Here is a 10,768-nt window from a genome sequence, read left to right on the forward strand (position 1 = left end):
CCGTGGTAGATAAAATAATTTATAACATTTCTGACAAAAAAAATATGAAAATCTGTGATTAATCTCAAATTTTCCAGTAAAAGCAAGGACATTTTAGAGTTTGAAAAATTTAAAATTTTCTAAAAAAAAAAAAAAGATTTTTCTGAGGCCCAAAAATAAAAAAAAAATTATGAATTTTTTTTTTTTTTTTTTTTTTTTATGAAATTTTCTAGAATAAAAAACCTGGAAATTTCCTAGTTTGAAAAATCGAAAAATTTCCAATGTTGCAAAGTCAGATTAAAGTCAGAAATTGTATTAAAAGAAAAAAAACTGAAATTCCTTTAAAGTTGTAACAGTGAAAAATTTTCCAATTCTGGAAATTTTCAGAACTTCCGAGTTTTTTTGTTTTGCTTTGTTTTTTAGAGAAAATTTGCTGTAAAATGATTAAATTTTTTTTTTTATTAATCTCAGAAATTTCCTAGAAAAATAAAGAGATTACCGAGTTTGAACAGTAAAAATTTTCTGGACAACAATAAAATTTTTAGATTATTTTTAGGTGGAAAAAAACGTGGAAATTTCTGAGTTTGAAAAGTCAAAAAATTGAAATAAAAAACAAGAACGTTTTAAGATTAGTTTCAGAATTTTTCTAGAAAGAAGACATTTATTTTCTGAAAAAAAGTTTAGAGATTTTTGAAATTTTATAAACTTGGAAAAAGTCACAAATTTCCCCTTTTTGGAAATTTCTGGGTTTCAAAAGTGTTAAATTTTCTACTTTTCAAACTCAACTTCCTTGTTTTTTCTAGAAATTTTCTGAACTTAATCTAAAAATTTCAGAGTTTTTTGACGTAAATCAACTCCTTTTCTCCTCTTGTACCTCTAACGGCCCTGGTACGCCGCCATGTGTTTCTGCTAAAGCAGCAGCGTTCGTTTCTTCTTCAGCTCCTGCTGCCGGCTGAGACAGCCGCCTGCTGCCTAAACACTTCCAAACACGGCGCAATATGCATGACTGCGGCTGCACGGGTGTCACTTACGGCCAGAAAAAGTCGGTGAAATGACTTGTAAATGGAGATAGCACATTATGGAGGGCGATCTCTGAGGTTACATGCTCCGCTGCTCCTGTTGGCCTTTTGCTGATTTAAATCGAACAGTCAATCTTTTGTGTCCACTCATGCTAAAAAGACAAAATCCTTTATTTTGTCGTCCCATCTTCAGCACCAACAAGAGTGGAGAAAATCTCCTTTTAAAGTAAATATCTCATTACTTTTTTTAAAGAATCTGCATATTAGTCTGGACGTCATTTCATGCTTGACCACCGTGTCGCCACAGATGTAAGCAGAAATGACAGAAAGATGTGTTAGAAAAGCAAAAAATAATGGCTTGTTTTTGTTTCATTTGAAGTGCTGATGTTTGAAGCACCTTCAATCTTTTCACACCTTCAACAAATGCTGCAGATGCAAGAAAAGCTTTTTACATCTGTTCATTTTGCAAATGCACATAAATAACTTTGTTTAAAAAGTTAATTATAAGAAACACACAGTTATAATAAAAATGCTCTCAGACCAAACTTCTCTACTCTGGAAGGAAACCCAAAATGTTCAAAGGCAACGCTGCCAAATACTGAGAAAAAGTAAGTACATTTCTGATTTATAACATATACGTTCATTGTTTTGATATTTAGTAAAACAAAAGTAATTTAGCTTGTTTCAAGTGAATAATTCCTTAATATTGATGGAAAAAGTACGAGTTCCACTGGCATTTATTTTACCTAAACTTTAAGAATTATTGACTCCAATCTTGCTGAAAAGTTATTTGTAAGTTAGTTTTGTCTTATTTTAACTGTATTTAGATATTTGCAATAGAAAATTAGACCAAAAGTACTTGGTAGATTTAGTGTTTTTGAAGTAAACAAGAGACATTTTGTCTAATTTAACTACAAAGTAGTTTGTACACTGTTGCCTTGCAGCAAAGTCTTTCTACATCCAGATTGATGGTTCTCCATGTGCATTACTGAGTTCTCCAAAGGTACTCCAGCTTCCTCCCCAAAAAACTTGCTGCAGTTATGAGTTTATGCCATCAGGTGACAGAATTGAACTGTTAAGTGGGATTAGGAGGTAAACGTGTCAAAATAATTCATGAAATGTTTTCTATCAATTCTAATTTATTTGAAATATACTTGTGTATGCAGTTTTTGGCAGTATACGGTTTAATCCAATGTGGAGGGTTTTGTCTCAAAGTTTTCATGTGTCATTATACACAAATATCCGTTCAAACAAAAACGTGACCAGCTTTTTATCTACTGCTAATATTAGCTAGCTAGAGCTAACGCCATTAGCAAGAGCTGGGTTTGACGTCAAGCTCGAGGTAGCGGGACAATTTCAACATGGCGACATCGCTCATAAACACTGCTTGCAGTACCTCCTGAAAACAATTTAAGATTTAATTTCTATTATCAAACACTACTTTTTAACTATTTTTTCAGTTTGTAGTCGTTTGATTTTATGGAAACTCTTACTTGCGTGTCTTGTAAAATAAACAAGACAAACTGTTAATGTGAGGAGCGGCCATATTGAAACGCAAAGTCAGCCTTACTAGTAATAACTGGGAAGAGTCGGGAGTTCCTCCCAGTTTCCCAGTGGGAAATCCGACTTCAGAGGGAGGTCGAGTTGATTTTTTTCCCACTCAGAAGTTGGAATTTCCCAGTTTCCAGAACAACTAGAACGCAGCATTACACCAGTAGGGAGAGCTAACACAATTAGCAGGAAGGAGCTAATGCAAACTCAAAACAAATTGACAGATATTTTTAAAATAACAGAGCATCTTAAAGTCTTTGTAAAACATCACTCTAATATATTTGAGGAAATATTCTGATCCCAGTGCTTACCGTAAACAGTTTGCGTTAGAAACCAGAGCTGGTTGCCGCATCGGCTCTTATTCTGGGTTGACATTTCCAAGTAGCAGCCAGCCGAACAAACACACCGGCTTTTTCGACCGAATTTCTTCTCTTCGTCTGTTCAATCCTTCTCGTTTTCATTTATTCTTACATTGCCTTCTATTTCAATATACTCAGGTTTAAACTGAAAGGGGTAAATGTCACTCAACGCGCGAAAATTACGGTTCTGTCTACGTGCTACCTAGCATAACTCATCTACCCAGAATGCATTGCAGCATAAACAACATTGCGACGTCCGTGTGACGAGACATATTTTAACTACATGAAAAACAAATGCTCTACAGCATTTTGACTGTTGTTTTTACATTACATTTTTTTTCTCTTATTAATCAAAAGTCTCTTCTTCTTCTTCTGCTCCTTCTTCTTCTTCTTCTTCTTCTTCTTCTTCTTCTTCTTCTTCCTCTTCTAGATTTTAATGGCGACTAGCAAATAACATGGAACTTCTACTGCTTTTCACACATCTTATGTGACTATAAAACAGTGTAGCGACCAAAAACAGAAAAAGTTTAATCTGATTTGAAATCTGTGACAAATTAATTCTGCTTTCCATTGTATTTGAAAAACACTGACTAATAATGACAACCTAATTTGTTGCCTTGAGCAGAAGAGAATATTTAAGCATCTGATGCTGTGAAAAATGAGCCATTTCTGAGCTGAATTTGATGGAAAGTGATTCAGCCTGATTCATCAGGCCATGATTAATTTAAACAACCTTAAAAAGAGAGGAACATGATTCTGTCAGCGAGGGGACAGAATGATCCCGACTAAAGCTTCGATACTGAAGCCGTCAGACACAATTAGTTGTTTTTCTCCCACAAAAAAATCTAACTAAGCATCAACCAAAATGCTCCCACTGGATTTAAACACCAGCAGGGATACAGCTTTAAATAAAAATCATATATGTATTGGATTAATGCATGTTTGTCATGTTTTCCCAACATCTGCATGTGCACTTGAGATGTGCATTTTCAAAAAGGCCAAAAGGTCGTTTCCATATGCACTTTGTGATGCACCGCTGGGAGAAAAGGTTGGAGGGAAATTAATTCCCACACACTTCTTCCAGCGCAGTTAATGAAAAAGGCTTCAGTGGTCGACCTTTAAAAGCACAATATTCACATATTTTAATGCCACAGTTATCCAGCATTTCATTCTTGTATGTTGGTACTGAAGGAACAGAATGGGGAAGTATTTTTTACATAACTTTTTGCAGTTTGATTTCATTTTTTTATCATAACAATGACAATATTACAAAAGAGAATCAGAAAGAAAAAATCTGACTTTTTTTCTCAGAATAAGAATCATTTAGATTGTTCTTGCAGACAAATCTAGTCTTAAAACTCAAATATAAGAAATAAATTTGTGACAAGCTTCCAGTGTAGATAAAGAGCCTGTTTACCAATCTCATAACAAGAAGGAGACAGTTATGGGATTAATGGGATTATAACTTGTTAGTATATTAAGCAGATGCTAACAACATATTTGACATGCACCTAAGAATACATTGGTTTTGAGATAGATGGACACAGAATTAGAAATTTGAGAAAAAAATTCAATATTCTGAGATTAAGTGCCAACGTTGCATGATTTCGTAAATAATGACAATTTAATGCAATGTTGGCATTTTTAATGGACTTTCAATGCATCTTTTAGAGCAACTTTGGATTAAAAGTGTCATTATTTACTGAATGACACTTCATGACAACTGTCATAGACATTCATAAAGACTCGTTCATGTTTATGACAGATGTTATGTCATGTTTATGACAGTGTCATGTCAGTCTTATGCACACCCCTTCAAATAAAGTGTCACCGAATTTTGAGAAAAAAGTTAAAACTTTGAGATTAAAATCTGAATTCTGAGATTGAAGTCAGAATTTTGTGATAAAACTCCGAACTTTTAGATTAGAGTCAGAATAATGGGAGGCCAAAATCAGAATTCTGAGAAAATGTCAATTTTGAGGAAAAAAAAAAAAAATCTAAATTTCATTTCTTTTCTTCAGTGGCCTTTATCCTCTTCCATAAAATAAATACAAGAACTGAATCAGCTGGATAAATATTTTTAATCTCAGTTTTATGTCCGAGAAAAAAAAAAAACAATGCTGAGCTTCAGTGGCACAAAAATATAAATCTTCTCATGAACCCAAACATTATTCACCAATTAACAGTAATTATATTAAGTTGCTGCAGCCATTTCTGCGGTAAAAACACCCTCGTTAGTCTCTTTAGTCCGTGGAGGAGGAAGTGCGAGTCGAAACATGAATGCTAAAATAAAATCCAAGCCTCAGCCGGGTTCTTCTGACACCTCCGATTCACCGGAGCATGAGAGTGACGGAGGCGACCAGAGGCAGCAGGAGGTCAGAGCGCACACGGCCGCCTCCCGAGGTGAGCGTCGCCCCATACTGATCCAGGAGCTGCAGGGCCACGCCGTTGGTCCACCCAAAGCCCAGCTGCAGCAGGAGGAGAGGAGGGATGAGGGGAGAGACGCAGCAGCAGCAGCAGCGTTAGTGTTGCTTCTATTTTTATAAAGAGCATCAGACAGACAGGCAGCCAGAGACGTGCTGCTCAGTCACAAACGCCTCAAACGCGACTTGTTTTCATTAACTAGCTACAGGGAAAAGAAGATGGCGCCACGTTTAGTTATTATTAAATATTTCAGAATATTATAAAGACCTGGATCGGCGCTTGTGTTCCCAGGGCCTTGATTTTTGAAAAAGAAAAACAAAGCGATGGTATTAGCCACTGAAAAATTCAAAATTGCAGCCATTTTTCAAAATGGCCACTATGGTTGTCATGGAGGATGTTTCTGCACTAAATTTGAATACCTTTAACTGAGCCCACAGAAATCATATTTACTGATCAATTTACATTTTTCAAGATGGCCACCATGGGACATGGAAAATGTATTTTAGCACTAAATTTGCCATCGTAGATGAATTCATTTGGTGCTAAATCTTTCATAATTGGGCACCAAATTAGCAATTATATTATAATTTTTTAACTTTTCAAGATGGCCACCATGGTTGTTATGGAAAATGTATTTTTGCACTAAATTTGCCAATATTTATCACAAATTAATACTTCTGGTGTCAAATAATTCATAATTGGGCCCATAGACTTGACTTTTACTGATCATTTTTAATTTTTTCAAAATGGCCACCACCACAGTTGTTATGGAAAATTTACTTCTGAAGGTAACAGATACCCAATGGTGCTGTAAAATAATAAAAGTGCCCGGAAAATAAATAATACTCCCCCTTTAAATAAAATAATAAACATAAATCCAACCTCAGGTCTAACTCTTCAAAGTAAGACCTTCTCTTCAGTGTTTCTTAGTTCATTGACATTTTCAGTCATTTTGTTCTGGACTTAATGTATTAATTTATTAATGATCCAGTTTGTACGAATATTCAGCTGTCAGATTATTAGAGTCCTGTTTGTCTTTTGAAAACTTTGAAACAGAAACGTTCATGGTCAATTTAAAACTCATATAGCTGCAAAACAAGTCCAAACCATCACACCTCCACCACCATGCTTCACAGTTAGCATGTGGTACTGAGCATTGGAGCCAGGAGATGTATAATAATAATAATAATAATAATAATAATAATAATAATAATAATAATTTTGGGACACTCGAAGACGAGATTGTCCCAAAAGCTGCAATTCTTCCCCACCTTTCCCACCACATTTCGTCCTTCCACTCAATTTTCCTTTTAAAATGTTTTGATTTTACAACCAGCTTCTTCAGCAATGACATTTTAAGGCTTCCTTTCCTTTCAGAGTGTTTTCTAAACATCTGTCCTGTCAGCCATCTTCCCTATTTTTGTGTTTTTATTAGATTTTTATTTGAGTTATTTTCCTTCCCTTCCACCTTTACGCACTGCTTTGTGTTGGATCAATTCATAAAGCTCAAGTAAAATACAGTGAATTGTTGGAAACAGAAAGAGGGAGTCACCTGAACTTCGTACTCTCCACCTCCGCCTGGTTTTCCGTCTCCGTTCACGTCGTACTGTTGGGGCGGAGACGAATGTTACACGGTGCGTCATCTGAGCGCGATCTGAGCAGTGAAGCAGCACACTCACCTTTTCAAACATGGCTTCGTATTCCTGATAGGCCCGCCAGTTTGTTTTGATCCAGCGCTGCGCCAGATCAAACGCCAGCTTCTTTCCCTCCTCTGAAGACAGTTTGGACAAACCTGGAAAAGCAAAATCTCTCCTTTTTTTAACATAAAACACTATATTTTACCTTAATTCCTGGTTATTTTTACAACAATGTAGCACACAAAAACCTCAGAATACAAGACAGCAGGAGAGATTTAGTTTTTTATGGCCCAGTGGTGCTTTTTTTTTCTGATCCAATCTGTTACCTGATTTCAATGCAGGTGAGCATGTATTTCACTTCATGAACACCAAACTGAAAGGAAAAAAATCCCCCGAAGCAAGAAGAAAATAGAGAGAGCTGCTACACAGGCTCCATCAGAGCATCACTGAGGAAGATGCCAGATAAAAAAAATATGACAGGAAACGATCCCTCCAGCTGTGTGTCTGATGCGAATGTAATAAACACCTTTAAATGGAAACCAAGTGTGATGAATCAAGACCTAAAAGTGGGAGGTTTGGTCGTTTTTCTACCAAAAACAGCTTAAATATTTATTTTTCCTAATTTTTTTAGTACAAATCCAAAAGAAAATGAATCACATAATCTGAATTTGCTTCATGAAGTCCCCCCATGGTTTCAGGAAGTTCTTGTTTTTATTTAGTTTTATGTTTTTTTGTGCTTCCCACCTTCGATGAGCATGTGCTGCAGAGGCGGCCAGGCGTTGGGATAGTCCCACTGCTGCCCAGAGTCCCTCAGTGACGTCGGCACGCCGTTGGGGAAGTCCAGAGCGCCGCTCGCCTGTGCAGGAAGAAAACGAGAGGCGAAAAAGCGTTGCGGTGCGACAGTGCCATCTGCTGGCGCAACCGGGAATCGCCCAGAAAGAAACCGTTGCACTTTTCAAGCTGCAAAAAAAATCTAAACTTCTGATTTTAGTGTGAAAAAAACTGAGATCCAAATAGATGTTAAGAGTTAATGTGACCTTTAACCTCCATGAAAATAAAACCTGAACTCCTCTAACAAGGCTTTTTCTTCTTAAAACTTAATGATCAGCTTCTCATTTTCACATATCAAGATTATGAATGTTGTGAATGTACTGACTGGATCCATTAACAAACAGATAAAATATTAATAAATAGTTTTTTCTGTATTGAATAAACACTTCTTAACATTTAATAACACTGAACATCTCAGGATTTCACCATTTTATGATTGTTTTGCAATCAAAGTTACTGATCTGTGGAGAAATTTTGCAATATTTGCACTTAAGTAAGACAGTAAATGGCTAATAAAAGATCATAAAAATAAACCAGCTTCTATAGCTTTCTGGGATAATATTTTTAGTAATATTTGCTGGAAATATGTTTAGTTGTTGCAGAAAAAATAGTTAATAACTAAAATGTTTTGAGATTCTGCATAGATGTAATTCTGTTAATTGTTTCCATTTTGCCACAACTCTGAGGAAAGCATCGCTCATCTTTTCTGGGACTGCTCTGATGTTAAAATGTTGTGGAAAGATATTTTTTAATTTCTAAAAAGAACATTGAAAATAGACACACCGTTCAACTTTACAAATTATATTATGTGGTTTGTCCTGTTTGAACACTCCATAAAAGCAAAATTTGGTATAAACCTGTAAATTTATCAAGCTAAAACCAAAGCTTAATGCATTTTTTGCCTATTTATTGTCATATTTGTATTTTTTAAAGTACTGTACTAATATATCAGCTTTAAAGTCTCAATTTGTGCTGAATTTCTAACAAAATCTGCCAAAAGTTTTGCATTTTTCATTTTTGTGGTTGTAATTTTTGCTCTCTTGCTACTTATTTTCATTCCATTCTTCTAATTTGATGCACATATTTTGTCTAAATTAAGTAAAAAATAATAAGAAAGGCCAAGGCAGCAGTGAAGTAGAAGTGAGAAATACTGCCCCCTACAGGTGGGAGTTAGCGATTATTTAAACCCAATTTTTACGACTATTTGAGGAATATTTGTAATAAACACACAATTTTTAATTTTGTTGTGCTTTTTTCCACTGTTATAAAAAATTATGTTTCTGATTAAAGAATTAGTGCAAAAAGCTGCGAGAATATGTTTATTTCACGTGAATTTTGGCAAGTGAAAGTAAAAGCTGCTGCCAAAAAAAAAAGTATTTGGTAAAAATTTACTCAAGAACTGATCAAATTATCAATCATTTGATATTTAAAAATTACATCATCAGATGGACCAAAATGTAAAGTTAAGTGGAAATTTTGGTATTTGGTAAAATGAAAATAATTCATAAAAGTAACAAAAAAATAAATAAAATCAGGCGAAAGAAAATGTTTCAAATCAGATTTTTTTCAATAAAAAACTCATGAAACTTTAACAGAAACTGCAGGTGTCTGGTGAATCTTTGTTTAAAACATGTTTGTTTTTTATTCAGTGTGTAGAAAATTCAGAAATTTTACTCAAGTAAGAGTAGAAATACTTCATAATAAAAGTACAGCGCAGTAAAAATACTTGTAAAAGTAGATTTTTTCCAAAAGGTTACTAGAGTAAAGGTAACTATTTAAAACCCAACTCTGAATATGATAAACTTCGTTTTTATCCACCAATAAAATATAAAAACATAAAAGTATTTAATGTTTGACTGCAGAGTGAAGCGTCCCACCTTCAGGTACTGCAGCGCCTTCTCCCCCATGTAGGGCTGGGAGAAGCACTGGGCCCAGACGGGCGCCAGGTTGGATGCGTAGAAGGCAAAATGCCTGGAGTTGGTCAGCAGGTTGTAGTCGAACCAGGCTCCCCTCTCTGCGTCCCACAGCAGCGCCTCCATCGCCTGCATCCTGCGCGCCACCGCTTGCTCATACAGAGCAGCCGATTCATTGTTACCTGTCGCAGAACGGCATCGTCATGCAGAAGCAAAATGACAATAATTCATTGAAGTAACAAAAAAATAACAAAATCAGGAAAAAGAAAATGTTTCCAAATAAGTTTCTTTCAATAGAAAACTGAAGAAACTTAACAAAAACTGCAGGTGTGTGTCTGAGTCTGGTGAAATTATGGTTAAAACATGCTTGTCGGTAGAGAATCCAACAATTTTACTCAAAATTTGCTAGAAAAATAAACTCCAAAATTTTTATATTTCTGAGTTTGAAAAAATTGCTAGGAAAAATGCAGAAATTTCTGAGTTTGAAAAGTTAAAAAATTGGTAGAAAAAAAATATAAAAAATTTTAGAATAATCTCAGAAATTTTCTCCAAAAATCAATAAAATTTCTGGGTTTGAAAAATTGGATATTTGCTTGAAAATAACTCAATTTTTAAATTGATCTCAGAATGGTTTTGTTTTTTGTTAGGTTTTGTTTTTTTTTTTTTTAGAAAAAAACAAAAAGAAAATTTCTAAGCTTGAAAAGAACAGCAGAAATTAAAAATTAGTCTCAGAAATTTCAGATTTAAAAAATTTGAAAATTAGCTAGAAAAAAAAACCTCCCACATACTGAGATTTAAACTGGAAAATTTCTAGAAAAAAATTTAGGAAATTTTAGAGTTTCAAAAGTCAAAAATGTTCAACTTTTGTTCTTCATTCAGTGAAGTTACTGACACTGCGTGTAAAATCCAGACATTTTTCTCCAGTAAAACTAAAAAGTACAGCATACTAAAATATTCTTAAAAGTACTTTTTATTATTATTTTATATATATATATATTTTTTTTTTTTTTTTTTTTTTTATTTTTTTTAAAAAAAATAAATTGCTGATTTTTTGG

The 10,768-nt window shown here is 34.5% G+C and overlaps 1 protein-coding gene and 1 long non-coding RNA gene across 3 annotated transcripts in view; both read right to left on the bottom strand.

Annotated features, from left to right (window-relative positions):
• LOC106946777 (uncharacterized) overlaps nt 1-3,131 on the bottom strand; it is a 22,869-nt gene extending 19,738 nt beyond the window's left edge. For both annotated transcript variants that reach the window (XR_001424823.1, XR_001424822.1), the window contains exon 1: nt 2,861-3,131. This is a non-coding gene — a long non-coding RNA (uncharacterized LOC106946777). The remainder of the gene's footprint in view (nt 1-2,860) is intronic.
• Nucleotides 3,132-4,984: 1,853 nt separating this feature from the next.
• treh (trehalase (brush-border membrane glycoprotein)) overlaps nt 4,985-10,768 on the bottom strand; it is a 20,206-nt gene continuing 14,422 nt past the window's right edge. Inside the window, exons 11-15 of the mRNA XM_015031392.1 lie at nt 9,678-9,895; nt 7,714-7,825; nt 7,012-7,124; nt 6,885-6,938; nt 4,985-5,376 (exon numbers count right to left, since the gene is read on the bottom strand). Coding sequence (XP_014886878.1) covers nt 5,239-5,376; nt 6,885-6,938; nt 7,012-7,124; nt 7,714-7,825; nt 9,678-9,895 — 635 coding nt within the window. The 3' untranslated portion in view covers nt 4,985-5,238. The remainder of the gene's footprint in view (nt 5,377-6,884; nt 6,939-7,011; nt 7,125-7,713; nt 7,826-9,677; nt 9,896-10,768) is intronic.

This window comes from Poecilia latipinna, unplaced genomic scaffold (genome assembly GCF_001443285.1).
Source record: "Poecilia latipinna isolate Pla-1442-1.1 unplaced genomic scaffold, P_latipinna-1.0 Scaffold205, whole genome shotgun sequence".
NCBI classification, from domain to species: domain Eukaryota; kingdom Metazoa; phylum Chordata; class Actinopteri; order Cyprinodontiformes; family Poeciliidae; genus Poecilia; species Poecilia latipinna.